The sequence below is a fragment of the Cucurbita moschata genome, unplaced genomic scaffold, assembly GCF_002738365.1.
Source record: "Cucurbita moschata cultivar Rifu unplaced genomic scaffold, Cmos_1.0 Cmo_Scf00005, whole genome shotgun sequence".
Taxonomy (NCBI): Eukaryota; Viridiplantae; Streptophyta; class Magnoliopsida; order Cucurbitales; family Cucurbitaceae; genus Cucurbita; species Cucurbita moschata.
This window is the reverse complement of record NW_019268521.1, coordinates 3,801,258-3,815,922: the sequence shown is the minus strand read 5'-3', so window position 1 is coordinate 3,815,922 and position 14,665 is coordinate 3,801,258. Positions and strand designations below refer to the sequence as shown.

The window sequence follows — 14,665 nt, the reverse complement described above, 5'->3', positions numbered from 1 at the left end:
ATTGGTATAAAGTCTTTTGGGGAAGCCCAAAACAAGCCATGAAAGTTTATGCTCAAAGTGGACAATATCATACCACTGTGTAGAGTATAGAGTCATGTTCATTTAACAATATAATTGTCTAAACACAAACATAAAAGAGCAAGAATATAGAGTCGTGTTCATTTAACAATATAATTGTTTAAACACAAACATAAAAGAGCAAGAAGTGTACATATATATTGTTAGGAATCATGAAGCCCACAATAATACGATATTGTCTACTTTAAGTATAAGCTCGCATAGTATTGTTTTAGACTTCTATATATATATATATATATAATCAAGACCAAATTGAGAATCGAAAGAATATTTGATATATTGTGGCCCTCAAATAGTGGCTCAACAGAGCTTTGAAGTACCATGTTTTAAATCCTCTCTATGATAGCCAACTATGCTGTAGCTCCCTGGGAAAATTCCAGCATCGTGACTCGTAGACACGTTTAAACAGCTCCATTGACCAACCTTTTTTATTATTCCAATTATCCTATTCAATGCATAATAAATGCACGTTCTCACCATTTAAGCATCATATCAACAATCAACTTTATTATAAAAATTCGTCAAATGTTCTCATGAATCAACCCACGAGAGTATTTCATCCACCCATATAATCATGTTGTTATTTCCGGAAGTAAATTCTATGTTTAGCACAAAATAATCATAATAATACTCAACTTTTACTATAATCATAATTAGTGGGTGGATTGTGGACCGATTCATTAGGAACATTAGTGAAAGAATTAAGCCTCATAATTACACAATAAAAATAGAGAATTCAAAATTTCCACTTACCCGTTGGCCCCACTTGCTAATAAATTCAGGATGCAATCCAATAAACTGACACAAGCTTGGAAAACCGTGTGGGCTCCCAGGTTGAGTAATTGAATCACAGCCATCCACCAGCTTCATGCCGATGATATCCAACGGACAGGATCTGAAGAATCAAGAATAGTGAGAAGGGGGATGAATCGTTATCTACAAAGCAAATGAAAGAGTTAAGATATTTGTCAGTAAGTGTGAACACGAGAGTTTTTTGGTCAGCGAAACTTTTAGGAGAATCAGAGATGATGAGCGTAACTATGAAGCTAAGTTACGGCGGATAACTGAGATCATTAAACGACGCCGTGATTAAGGTAAGTGAATTTCAGGCTTTAGAGGCTTATAAATTGGAGGCTGCTCGTGGGGAATAGGCATTGTAGGCGGAGAGACAGTGAGAGTTCAGAATGGCTAGAGACCAAAAGAAACTGTGTTTCAAGTTTGAACTTCCTTCTTCTTCCTCTTCTTCTTCTTCTTCTTCCCCCCTCTGAAACTCCCCGCTTATCTGAATCCCTTTCTGTTCATTGTATGTTCTTTCAGGTTCTGGGTTTTGGGTTTGTCTTTTCGGGAATGAACAATAACCAAACTTAGGATTGTGCAAAGGCAGGTGTTCTCAGAGATCCAGGATTTGTGTGTGTGTGTTTTTCTTCCATGTTTCTTTAGGCTACTTCGTTTGTTTTTCTTCTTATGGTCAATCAGCATGGAGGGTGAATTTAGTCCCTCAAGGTTGGTTTCCTTTTCTTCTTCTTCTTCTTCTTCTTCTTCTTCTGTTTTTGATTTCCTTTTAGAGTTGAAGGGGTTGTCTATTTGCAGACCTCTTTGATAGATATCTTCAGTGGTGGCCTGTTCTTTCTATTTTAACAAGAATCAGGTTCATCTGTAAAGAGATACTTCTTTTTTTTTTCCTTTTTCCCTTTTCCTTTTGGGGTCATTTCATTTTTGGCGGACCATTGAAGTAATGGTAACTGCCATGGATTTCTACAATGAAGGACCTCAAACAGACCACTTTGGTGGTGAACTAATGGAAGCAATTTTACCTTTTATGAAAGTTGCTTCCTCTCTCTCTACAAATCTTCCATCTTCTTCTTCTTCTTCTTCTTCTTCTTCTTCTTCTTCTTCTTCTTTATCACCAGCACCATATCTCCCTCCTTGTACCAACAACCACCTCAGCTTCTCTCACTCTGCCCCTCAACAGTCCACTTTGTACTCAAATGGCTGCTCCACTTCGATGAACCCAGAATTTTCAAATGGGTTCTCGACCCAAAACCTCGTTGGTTTTGAACAGCCATTCACAATTGGACCCTATCAGTTATCATTACCTCAAAACCTTCAATCCCAACCTCAAGTCAATCTTCTTCAAAACCAAACCCCACTACCTTTTGCTTTGGAGCAACAAAACCATCAACCGCTACCCTGCTATGAACAAATAACGCCCAACTTCCTCAGCCCCAAGCCGACCCCAATGAAGCAAGTGGGTTCGTCTTCAAAACCCACTAAGCTTTACAGAGGGGTCAGGCAACGGCATTGGGGAAAATGGGTGGCCGAGATCCGACTCCCAAGGAACAGAACTCGGCTCTGGCTCGGTACCTTTGACACTGCTGAAGAAGCTGCCTTGGCATATGATAAGGCAGCCTTCAAGCTTCGAGGTGACTCTGCCAGACTTAATTTCCCCCACCTCAAGCACCAAGGCTCCTGCGTTGAAGGCGAATTCGGCGAGTATAACCCTCTACATTCCTCAGTTGATGCAAAGCTCCAAGCAATTTGTGATAACTTGGCCAAGCCACAGAAACAAGGCAACTCAAAGAAGCCTGTTACTGCAGCTAAGAAGTCAAGGTCCCAATCCTGCTCCCTTGCAGACACAGCAGCTGTGAAGGTGGAGAACTCCTCGTCGCGGGCTGTGACAGAGAGCGACGGGTCTGCAGCGTCTTCACCTTTATCAGATCTTTCATTTCCTGACTTCACAGAGATGCCATGGGATCAGAATCTAGCTTGGGAGACCTCAATGCTAGAGAAATATCCTTCTGAGATAGATTGGGCATCAATCTTACCTCAATAATTCGATCGAAATCTTCAACAGCACCTGCAGCGGATTTTTTTTGAGGTTGCAGGCAGAGACTCGAGGCTCAAATTCTTTTAAATGGGCATTGTGTCAATATCATGTAAAAATGTTCGTGGTCAGCTGGTTTTTTTCTTGGTAGACCATGATATGGTTTAATTTTGGTGTTCTTTTTTCTTTCTATAGTTGTAGTAACTGTAACCATTTTTTGATTGGTCTGTTACTGTTGTCTAATATTTGCAGTAAAACAAATGATTAGTTCAACTTCGTAATATGGACCAAAGATATCCTATAATTAACCTGTATACTCCCCTCTTTGGACAAATTTTTGTTAGACAAATTATTGTTGAGGATAGGTAGGAGAGTATTGTTGAGAATTGGTAGGAGAGTATCTCAAAAGAGTCCTATGAGAAGAAGGTGGCTAAATAAATGGCTAATAATTATGAGAAGCATCTATTTCTGGGAAAATCAAAAGCTACTAGATTTTATGTTCAAAGTGGACAATATTGTTTCATTGTTGAGATCGTGATTTCTAACATGTATCTCTTTAACAGATTATATGAACAATGAACAAAGAGCGAAGGCACTGGCCAGGAAGAAAAATGATCATAGTTCTTTATGTGCATGTTTTTTGGGGGTTCAAATTACTGCTACAAGTTTAGGTAAAATTTATCAACTGATTAAGGTTCAAATAACTCTTGTAAATTACCTCCAACTATGGCGCATACATTTGTTAAGAAGTGAAAGAAAGAGATCTGCTCCTCTGTGAGTGTCACCTGAAAAATGCAATATGATTGGAAGTTAAGACACCCGAAAAATTCTGAGACATATCACAAGGCCGCAAAAGCCATTTAGGAGCATGAATCAAAGCATTGCATAAAAATTGAAATCAGGAAACTTTAGAATAAAAGTAGAAGATCCCAACTTCATGGGAGACAGGTTATAGAAGAAAACAACTCCATGAAAAGAGCTGGGAAGCTTACTCCTTCTATGCCCCTCAGTGTTGAGTTACATAGAACAGCATAGCATCGAAGTATAACTTTAGAGAGATAGAGAATCAAGGGGCCAGGAAATATGCATACGATGCATTGAAAGTATTTCCCACACATAGATCCATCCAAAGGACAGCATATCCTTAATGGAAAAGTTAAGAAAAAATGGCAAATGAGTAACTTAAGTTCTTTCTTCTCTCCCTCATCCACACTGGTGAGTCTTGGATTTAGGCAAAAAAATACATTCAAAATATAAGATAAAATATTGGACCATTCCACCGAGTAAGGATGATTTACCAAACTTCAAACAAACAAAAAGAAGCCTACCCGTACTTACGGTTTACAACACCTGGAAAATCACCTCCAAAAGTTAATCTGCTAATAATCATGTAGCAAATTTCTCATTTCAAACTAGTTGCTTACATTAAAAGTATTCCACTGAAACGATGCCAATGGATTATGTCTCTGGAAGCACGATCATCGATTTGGATGAGACAGAGCCCAACCTTTCCTAGGATAAGCTTCACACACATCTTGATAAGAATTACAGGTATCGCGAGGTTAGTCTTATTTGGCTATGTTATCAAATTCCGAATTGGCAGGCTAGTCCGATCAAGAACGAGTAAGCTACCGATGTCCCCGGATTTCTCCCGAAGAACTTGAAAATGCAATCAAACATTGTTCCAATACAAAACTCCGGAAAAAAAATAAAAAATAAAAAAAGTATACACTTACTGCGCCGTAGCAGGAACGGGAATACGCCTCATTCTGCTCGAATCTGCCTCCGTGTCTCTGTAAATGCCTCTCAATCTGCACGAAGAAGATACAGAATCGATAACAAGGGAGAAATGCAATACAGGACTGAATGATGTAAACGACAATCATTTACAATCATTTACATTTAGGAGTTAGGAAGGTGTTGCTCTCCACGTATAAAGCTTTGCTTTTAGCTCCCCAAAATGCCTCCTGCCAATGGAGATAGTATTCCTCACTTGATCTTTCACTAAATTAACCAACGTGGGACTCGCTCCCAATAATCCTCAACAATCTTCCTTTCGAACAAACTACACTAAAAGCCTCCCCTGCGGCTTATGGAGCTCTTGAATAGTCTCCCCTTAATCGAGGCTCGACTCCTTTCTCTGGAGCTCTCGAACAAAATACATCATTTGTTGTACTTTGTTCGACACCTTAATCACTTTTGACTGCACCTTCGAGTCTCACAATTTTTTGTTCGATATTTGAGGATTCTATTGACATGGTTAAGTTTAGGGCATGGCTCTGATGCCATGTTAAAAATCACGGATCTCCACAATGGTATGGTATTGTCCACTTTGAGCATAAGCTCTCATGGTTTTGCTTTCGGCTTCCCCAAAATGCCACATACCAACATAGCTCCCCCTCCTCAACTCCAAATTCGCCTTATCCGCTCTAGCTCGTTACATATTGTCGTAATCAAACTATCAATTTAGAAAGAAAAAAAAAAAAAAGTTTGTTCCCCTTAAGAGCCCGCGTTCTCACTGGCACGCAGCTCGATGTTTGACTCTAATAGCATTTGTAATAGTTCAAGCCTACAACTATAAAATACTGTCTATTTTGACCCAAGCCCATCGCTAGAAAATATTGTCTATTTTGGCTTATCATCGGCCTCACAGTTTTAAAAGGCTTATACTAGGGATAAGTTTGTAGGCCCTTCTAAGAAATGGTTCGTTTCCTTCTGCAACGTACCTATGATCTCGCATGTTTAGAGATATCCAAAGAACGATTCTTTTTATTTATTTTTATGAATAGAGATTTTTATCGAAATTATGTTATGGTACACGTCCCACAAATTAAATAAACATATTTAAAATTATTATAATTTATTAATGTATATTTTTATATAATTAAGTCTATTAAATAATACAATTTATCACCCAAATGAAATTGATTTAGAATATAAAATGAGATGGATTACTTTTATATTATTTAGTAGTAACGTTAATTATTACCACCATATACTATAATTAGCTCCAAATGATTATAGTAATAATAAATAAATTAGGGTCCGGTTTAAAGAGAATGTGATTATTTTTCTTTTTATTAATAGAAGAACAATGATATTAGGCAATCATTTTTAATATTAGGTTTCATAATTAATAACGACTTTTTTCGGTAAATATCCTATAAATACTTTATTTTATATCGAAATATCCACATTTTAAATAGTTATTAATATTTTATTTGTTGAACTATAATTATCACAATTGCACTTTTACGATAGTCATTGTACGACACTTGTTCTAACCTAGTGTACAAGTCAGCTGTGAGAAATTCAGACTGTGCAGACAATGTCTGTCTGCATAAACTCAAATTTCGAGTCATTTTTTAGAGAAATGTTTTAGAAAACGTGAGCGAGAAAATACGTTAAAAATAATTAAAAAAAACAATGTTGTAAGATAAAAGTGAATAGAAGGCAACAACGACTTTAATAGCATATAATAGAAGTTGGTCGATATAAATTTTAAATTGAAAGGCAGGCAAAGTCGTGTAAATTAAAGTGCAAGGTGAATGGTCACGAGTCACGAGGAGGCCCCAATTTGTGACCACAAATAACTCCCAATTGCTTTGCTTTTCAACGCCCATAATTGCATTTATTTAAATTCATAGTCGGCTAAATTAATAAAAATATCATTAAATTAAAGCTTAAACAATATATTTTAAATTTAAAAAAAAATCTTTAAAAAAATATATTTATCATGAGTTACCATTATTTTTTTTTAATGAAATAATTAATATTTTATTTAAAAAAAACTCTCAAATTTTGAGAATACCTTACGCTTTTAAAAGAGTTTTATTAATACTTTTCAACTTTTTAAAAAAATTAAAAATATTCTTAAAGTTAATACGGTTATATTAAATATGTATGAAATTTTAAAAATAGTATAAACGCTATTTACAGTTATATAAAATATTTTAAAAAAATTTACTGTTAATATATGGACAAATACAATAGATCGATATCTCATAGGTTATCTCCAAACTTTTTAATGTTACTCTTCAAAATTCATGAATATTTTTGAAACGGGATAATAATATTTTTTTTATTTTTAATTTTGTTTAAAAAGTTGGTGTTCTAGTAGTTTTTTAAGAAGTTTAAGTGTTGGATGAGGAAAGTACACTTCTGCTAATTTAGGGAATAAAATACTCTCTTCATTGGATGAAACCTTTTGGAAAGCCCAAAGCAAAGATATGAGAGCTCATACTCAAAGGGAACTATATCATACCATTATGGAGAGTCGTGTTCGTCTATCAGAAGGTATTAACAAAGCTTTTGAAAATTTAAAAGTATTTTTGAGAATTTTTTAAAAGTTTAAGGATATTATTGAAACATTTAAAAAATTTAAAAATTTATGGGTATTTTTATTAATGAAATTTCAATTTAAGTATATATTTATTAATAAATAATAAAATAAGTTAATGATAATCTATTAGCCTGAATATAATGACGTGAAGTTAATATTATTTAGTAAGGAAAAAATATAATTAGAAAATATTAAAGGCTTAGTCAAAATGGAGTTATTTGAAAATGATGATGTTTCCCTACTAAAGAGACACCAATAATGACATGTTACCAACCGCTGTACTTTTTCGTTATAAAAACATTAAGCATTCAAAATAATTAAAGAAAATAATAATAATAATATTTGTGGGATGGTTGGCTTCTGTGAGATACCATATGAACCGAAGAGATGAACAAAACATTATTTATAAGGTGTAGAAATCTCATTTTAACATATGCGTTTTAAAACCGTGAGACTGAATAGATAATGAGTCAAAACAAACAATATCCTGTTAGCGGTGAATTTAAGTTATTACATTGGTTTGGAAGGGAAATGAAACATTTTTATAAGGGCGTGAAAACTTTTCTCGTGTAGACGCGTTTTAAAACTGTGAGACTAACGGTGATACGTAACGGGTCAAAGCGCAGTGTGCTTGAGTTATTACAAATGGTATTAGAGCTAGGTTTCGAACAGTGTGCTAGCATGGACACTGGACTCCCTTGATACGTAACGAGTCAAAGCGAATAAATATCTCAACAGTGTGCTTGAGTTATTACAAATGTATCAGAGCAGGGTTTCAAACAGGATGCTAGAGACATTACGTAACAAATTAAAGTAAACAATATCTATTGGTGGTGGGTTTAGGCTGTCACAAGCGAGAACCAGGTCAGAATAATATAATATCGGTTAGGTGTGAACTTAGAGTACTCAAAAGTAACCGTAGACAATATCTATTGGGTCGGGTCAGGTTTGGACTCGGGCCAACGCGTGACTGTGACTGTGACTGTGAGTGCGACTGTGCGAGAGGAAGGCCATATTTTATGGCGTGGGCTGGCCAAGTTGGGTGAATGATTGGGCAATACAACAAGCCTCGTGCCTCTTTACAAGAACCACAGCCCCGCCTGTTGTTCAATCTTTACCCTTTTTCTATATCTCAGGGAGGCAAAAAGGAGTGTTCTTAAATTTTTACAGATAATAAAGTAGACCCTCGCACAAATCCAACAAAAAGCGGTAGGGGTCCAAAACACCAGACCCTGACTCACCTTTCTTCTTCTTCTTCCTCTGTTTCCTCTGTAAAAATTGTCCTTAAAAACCCCACATCCCAAAGCTTCCAATGCCAGAATCTTCCTCTTTCTAGGACACCATGAAATCAATTAGAGACACTAAAGCGAACCCTTCACCCGATTTATTGGTTTGTTTCCCTTCTCGCTCGCATTTCGCTTTAATGCCAAACCCACTCTGTAGTCCTGCCAGAGCGTCTGATTCGAACAAGCTCCGCCGTTATCACCGGCGGAGAAAGTCGGCGGAGAGTCCGGTGGTTTGGGCCAAAGCGAAGACGATGGGGGGGTCTGAGGTGTCGGAACCGTCGTCGCCGAAAGTGACCTGTGCAGGGCAGATTAAGATGAGGCCGAAGAGCAGGAAGAGCTGGGAATCGGTGATGGAGGAGATAGAGAGAATTCATAATAGGAGGGAATTACGGCGGAGGAGGTTCAATTGGGTCGAATCTTTAGGGTTCAAGAAGGATATAATGCAATTCTTAACATGTTTACGGAGCTTACGGTTTGATTTTGGGTGTTTCGGAGCTTTCCCTGAAGCAGAGTTCACCTCTGAAGACGAGGAAGAAGAGGAAGTGGGTGTCGAGGGGAGCGATGGCTCTAGAACGGCGTTTTCTAAATGGTTCATGGTTTTACAGGGAAGTGGGGTCCGGAGAGACGGCAACGGTCTCTGTACAGTTGATGATGCATCGATTGGGCCGCCGATGGCGCCGCCCAGAAACGCGCTTTTGCTGATGCGCTGCAGGTCTGCTCCGGCGAAGAGTTGGGTGGAGGAAGGATGTTCAGAGGAGGGAGAAGAAACAGAGGTGAAGGTGAAGAAGAGCTTGAAATGGCTAATGGAGGAAGAGAACAGAGAGAGCAGGGATTTGGTTACGAGGAGCCAGAGTTGGAAGGTTTGATCTCAGTGGGTAAGGAACTCCGATCTTCCAGATTTTCACATTGCCTTTGGTTGATTCTTGTACAGTTACTTGATATGATATGTAATTTTTTTCGATGTTGTTTAGTACCGAGAGTGTATGAGGGTAAGATTCAGATTATCTTATTAATTAAATATTTAAATAATAATATTTGTTTGAGATTCGACTTCTTTTCACAAGCAAGATCATCTTATTAAACTTGATTCTAAACATACTAGTAACTCATCATAGGTATTGTCCTGAGCTTTCCCTTTTAAATTTTCGCTCAGGTTTTTTAAAATGTGGATGTAAGAGATAAGTTTCTGACGTGGGATGTCACAGTCCACCCCCTGTTGGGCCTAGCATCCTAGCTAATACTCGTTCCCTTCTCCAATCGATGCAGGATCTCTCAATCCACCCCCTTGAAGACCCAACATATTTGCTGGCACACCACCTCATTTCCACCCCCTTTTCGGGGTTCGGCCTCCTGGCTAGCACATCGCCCAGTGTCTGACTTTGATACCATTTGTAACGGTCCAAGGTCACTATTAGCGAGTATGGTCTTCTTTGGGCTTTTTCTTTAACATTTTCCAAATCTGTTTACAAATATAACATACCCTCAAAATCAAAACCTTTAACCTTACCCAGACTATTCCAAAAGTTGTAACTTTCTATGACCATGATTAGTAGCTGCGTATACTTTATAGTCATAATTAACTGTTGTAAATAAGCACTTTCATATTTTATGACCATAATTAGCAGCTATGTATACTTCTATAATTAGCCATTATGTAAACAAACCTTAAAATACGTTAAAAAAACACGTTAACTCTAAATTATTATACACCAAATATTTGTAACCATCTAAAAACAAATGAAGCTTGATTTTTCTTTTAATGCAGCATAAATTGCAACATCTTGTGACAATTTAAATAACATTTTCTTCACATATTTCTTAAAGTTTATAATGCATGATCGATGTCTTGGTTCATATCACATACTTTATAGGACAGATGGATCCTCGAATCCATTTAGTTCACACGGACAAATCTCTCACCTACTCTTTCTCGAATATCTACTAAACGTGAGTTTCTCATTTAAATTAATATATCTATTTAGTTAGATACTCACTCGAACAACCAATATTTATTTTTGCTATAATTTGAAAATACAATATTAAAAACAAACTCCTTATAGAAAATATCCTCTTGCTATCTAAATCCAACACTCAAAATTATTTTAATTTCAGGTTATTATAATAAATCAAATACCATTTCAAGGTTATTTTTTAAATCAGCCAATTGAAATAAATTATTGGGCAAAGTGGTTGTATATTCCACGTCAGCATTATTTTATGAATATAAAATTAAAAAAAAAAATCAAGATTAGTCACAACATAAACACAGAGACGGGAGTTTATTAGAATTAGAACAAGGATGAACAGGAAGGTTTGTAATTATGGCGTGATTAGCGTAGAGCAGCAAAATGGCGCTCAATTCTTCCTTTCGCAGCCTAACCGTTGACACTCTGACCTCTACAAACGCCACCATGACGAATCCCAATTTGATTCCACTTTCTTCCTTAACCTTATAAATCCTTCTGCTAATTCCTCTGCTCGTCCACAGCTAGCCGGAAGATGAAGAATCGTGGCACTAGAAAGATTTCTGTGATATGGATTCCTTTCTTTTGTCTCTCATTCTTCCTTTTCGGTATGATCGCCACGAACAGGTTTCTATTTTCTCATTTTGATTTATTGTGATTCTCTGTTTTTATAGGGTTTTTTGTTGATCGGGGGGTTTGGATTTCTGGGTTTTGCAGTAGGTTATGGTTGGTGCCGGAATCTGATGGTCAGGTCATCTCCCGTCGTCGACATGAACAGGAACTTCAAATCGTCTCTGAAGATAGCTCGATTAAGATGGTGAGTGTTTGACATATTACGACTCATTCTGTTGCCTGTTTAGTCTGATTTATTTTTTCTTGGAAATTTTGAAGCCAGCGGAAAAAAAGGATGTGATCACTGCTGTCTATAGAACTCACGAAGCAATCCAGTTTAGTGCAATTCTTCTTTATTTCCAATTTTTCGTTTCCTCATTCTTCCGCTTTGGCTTAACAGTGAAACAAATTTGTGGAGGTGTACAGATCTTTGGACAAGAAAATTACAATGCTTAACATGGATTTGGTGGAGGCTAAGAATTCCCCGGAGATGCATTCCTCTGATAGCTACACACCAGCTATTGAATCCTCTGGTAAAGGCAGCCAGCCGAAGAAGAAAATGTTAATGGTGATTGGGATAAACACAGCTTTTAGTAGCCGAAGGCGTCGAGATTCGGTCAGAGAGACATGGATGCCTCGAGGTATCTTGGTCCTACCTACTGTTCTTATGTCTCATTTTGATCATTGAACGTTATGTTTCTGCTAAAACATAGCTTGGTGTTTGGTCAGGGGAAAAGCTGTTCCAGTTGGAGCGAGAGAAGGGGATTGTGGTTCGGTTTATGATTGGCCATAGGTATAATTGCGTTTCTTGTGGTGTATTTGGCTCTAGCTACTTGTTTGAAATTAGATGCTGGGAGAAGCAGAGATTAAATGTTTTTAAGGCCATCTTAATGTGTTGGGTGTTTTCAGAAAGCTTTACTCTTTGACTATTTAACCAAACGTGTGGAAATTTTGAAGAATGCTTTAAAATTCCTCTTCTTTTAATGAAGGGTGTAGAGGAAGGCAGTAGAAACTAAAAATTGATTCATGGTCATTTTCACATTATATGAGATGGGGGTGTAAACTTATAGAACAAGCAGAAACTTTTCTTCTCCACGCTAAGGAGTGTTGTGTGGTGGTCTGTTTACTTTATAAGATGGTCCAACGTAGAACTCAAGTGGCAAAACTGCAAGCTAAGTGTAACAGCCCAAGCCCACCGCTAGCAAATATTGTTCTCTTTGGGTTTTCCCTTTCGAGATAGCCCAAAGAGGACATATCTCCTAGCGGTGGGCTCGGACTGTTACAAATGGTAGGTATTAGAGTCAGACATCGAATGGTGTACCATCAAGGACGCTGGGCCCAGAGATAGATTGTGAGATCCCACATTGGTTGGAGAGGGGAACGCAACATTCCTTATAAGGGTGTGGAAACCTTTCTTAGGAGACAGTTTTAAAACCTTGAGGGGAAGCCCGGAAGGGAAAGCCCAAAGAGGACAATATCTACTAGTGGTGGGCTTGGGCTGTTACAACAAGATGGTACGGTTCTCTGTTTTACAATCTGATACGGACATTTTCTGGATTGTTTTTTGTCACTCAAAACTCTGTTTTAATAGATGGGCCATACAAGTTCTTTGTTGGTGGTTCTCTTTTACAAAGGCAGCAAGAACTGTCAATCTACCAGCTTTCTCTTTTCACCTTCTTTTTCTGAGTACATTAGTATAGATGAGAACAAACTTTAGACTGGCCTTTCTGATTGTGATGAACATACTGTTTATATCTCCTTGTTCAGAAAGTAGCCTTGTTATGTGGAAGTCGTTCTAGCCTTTTCTCCCTTGAACTGGTCCTTTTATATTTGTGCAGTTTAATCTTGATGCATTATTCAACTGGTTTGGTATTGCTTCCTTGTTTTCAATGGAACTAACCTCATTGATTTTCGCTTGATTAGCGCGACTTCCAACAGCATTTTGGATCGTGCAATTGATTCAGAAGATGCCCTGCACAAAGATTTCCTTAGGCTGGTAAGAGAATTTACATGGAGTAATTATGATAACAAGGAATGATTAGACATTCAGCTTGTAAACTGGATCATTATGTTCAGGAACATATCGAAGGGTATCACGAATTGTCTGCAAAAACAAAATCCTTCTTTTCCACTGCCGTTGCTCGATGGGATGCTGACTTCTATGTTAAGATAGATGATGATGTCCATGTAAATTTAGGTATGTTTCACGTTTTTAAGCTGTTATTCCTTCAACTTCTGTGAAAACTAAATATCCATCTATCAAGATTGAGTTTCTTAATTCTTTCTCATCTAGGGATGCTAGCTACTACTCTTGCTTACCACCGTTCGAAGCCCCGAGTCTATATCGGGTGCATGAAATCTGGACCTGTTCTTTCTTCCAAGTAATTATCATGGACTGTCTGTCTATCATGTTCATTGCAGATTGATTGTCTCTGTCATTTCTTCCCTTTTTTGCACATTGATATCATTCTTTTGTTTGTTTTGTGCATTCTTAAAAAGGATATGTGATGATAATTTTGCATTTTCTTTATACCACAGGAGTGTCAAATACCATGAACCTGAATACTGGAAATTTGGAGAGGAGGGAAATAAGTATTTCAGACATGCAACTGGGCAGATTTACGCAATCTCGAAAGATCTAGCCACCTACATGGCGGTCAATGAGTAAGGATATAGCGTTTCTGCTTGCATTTAGAGTTATGTAAAGTAAACACATCATCTTAGTCACATCTTTGATTAAAATCATTCTTGCATCAACATGAGATAGGTTTCTTAATATATTCAACTTTGTTCATATAATTAACTTGTACCAACTTCTTGATGATGTGAGTTTAATTCAAAGAGTTGAAACTTGTGATGCAGGCCAATTTTGCATAAGTATGCCAATGAAGATGTGTCCCTTGGTGCTTGGTTAATAGGCCTTGAAGTCGAGCATATAGACGACCGTAACATGTGCTGCGGGACGCCACCTGGTAATGTTTTACTTATATATGGATGAGCGCAAAGTAAAGAACAAACGTTTCCCCAAACCCCATTTATGCAAATTCTTTTTCCTTTATGACAAAGCTTGGTTTTTCTTCTAAGACAAAACATTTGCAGATTGTGAGTGGAAAGCACAAGCAGGCAATGTATGCGTTGCATCATTTGACTGGAGTTGCAGTGGAATATGCAAATCTGTTGAGAGGATCAAGCATGTCCACGAAAAATGTGGTGAAGGGAATGGGGCTGTCTGGAGTGCTTTAATCTAGTTGGGTTCTTGACATTATTCTGCTGTGATCAGACAAAAGCTGGACACTGTTTGGGAGCTGAACATTGCTTCCACAAAGCTTCCAATTTTGTTCGTGTAAGTTAAATTCATCGATACCTCTTGTTCTTTCGTAGTCGCCCCTTCCGACTATATGATTCAAGTATTACTGCCAGTGTATTATATTGTTGAGTTCCTATTCAATGAGTCAGATTCTGTATGTGTCCTTCGTTTGTATAGTGAAAAAGAAATAAAATGATCATGATTTGTGTGTTCTTTTCCTCTATAAGATCCTTGCCTTCTGATATAATCTGG

At 37.4% G+C, this 14,665-nt stretch overlaps 3 protein-coding genes across 6 annotated transcripts; all 3 read left to right on the top strand.

Moving 5' to 3' along the window:
- Nucleotides 1–1,040: 1,040 nt before the first annotated feature.
- LOC111443577 (ethylene-responsive transcription factor RAP2-13-like) lies at nt 1,041–3,183 on the top strand. Of its 2 annotated transcripts, XM_023081458.1 has the most exons (2): nt 1,041–1,947; nt 1,981–3,183. In XM_023081458.1, the coding sequence occupies exons 1-2, from the start codon at nt 1,814–1,816 to the stop codon at nt 2,909–2,911; spliced, it is 1,065 nt and encodes a 354-aa protein (XP_022937226.1). In that variant the 5' UTR covers nt 1,041–1,813; the 3' UTR covers nt 2,912–3,183. The 2 variants fall into 2 exon arrangements, with proteins under 2 accessions (XP_022937226.1, XP_022937225.1); XM_023081457.1 differs by having other exon boundaries at nt 1,041–3,183.
- A 5,149-nt stretch (nt 3,184–8,332) lies between these two features.
- On the top strand, nt 8,333–10,057 carry LOC111442647. Of its 2 annotated transcripts, none has more exons than XM_023080102.1 (2): nt 8,333–9,405; nt 9,797–10,057. In XM_023080102.1, exon 1 carries the CDS (start codon nt 8,587–8,589, stop codon nt 9,394–9,396), a length of 810 nt encoding a protein of 269 aa, XP_022935870.1. In that variant the 5' UTR covers nt 8,333–8,586; the 3' UTR covers nt 9,397–9,405; nt 9,797–10,057. The 2 variants fall into 2 exon arrangements, with proteins under 2 accessions (XP_022935870.1, XP_022935869.1); XM_023080101.1 differs by lacking the exon at nt 9,797–10,057 and adding an exon at nt 9,597–9,615 and having other exon boundaries at nt 8,334–9,416.
- Nucleotides 10,058–10,799: 742 nt separating this feature from the next.
- On the top strand, nt 10,800–14,625 carry LOC111443490 (beta-1,3-galactosyltransferase 7-like). Of its 2 annotated transcripts, none has more exons than XM_023081310.1 (11): nt 10,800–11,121; nt 11,212–11,311; nt 11,386–11,441; nt 11,533–11,747; nt 11,836–11,899; nt 13,030–13,102; nt 13,183–13,303; nt 13,400–13,487; nt 13,645–13,770; nt 13,969–14,078; nt 14,206–14,625. In XM_023081310.1, exons 1-11 carry the CDS (start codon nt 11,030–11,032, stop codon nt 14,352–14,354), a joined length of 1,194 nt encoding a protein of 397 aa, XP_022937078.1. In that variant the 5' UTR covers nt 10,800–11,029; the 3' UTR covers nt 14,355–14,625. The 2 variants fall into 2 exon arrangements, with proteins under 2 accessions (XP_022937078.1, XP_022937079.1); XM_023081311.1 differs by having other exon boundaries at nt 10,924–11,102.
- The last annotated feature ends 40 nt before the right edge of the window (nt 14,626–14,665 follow it).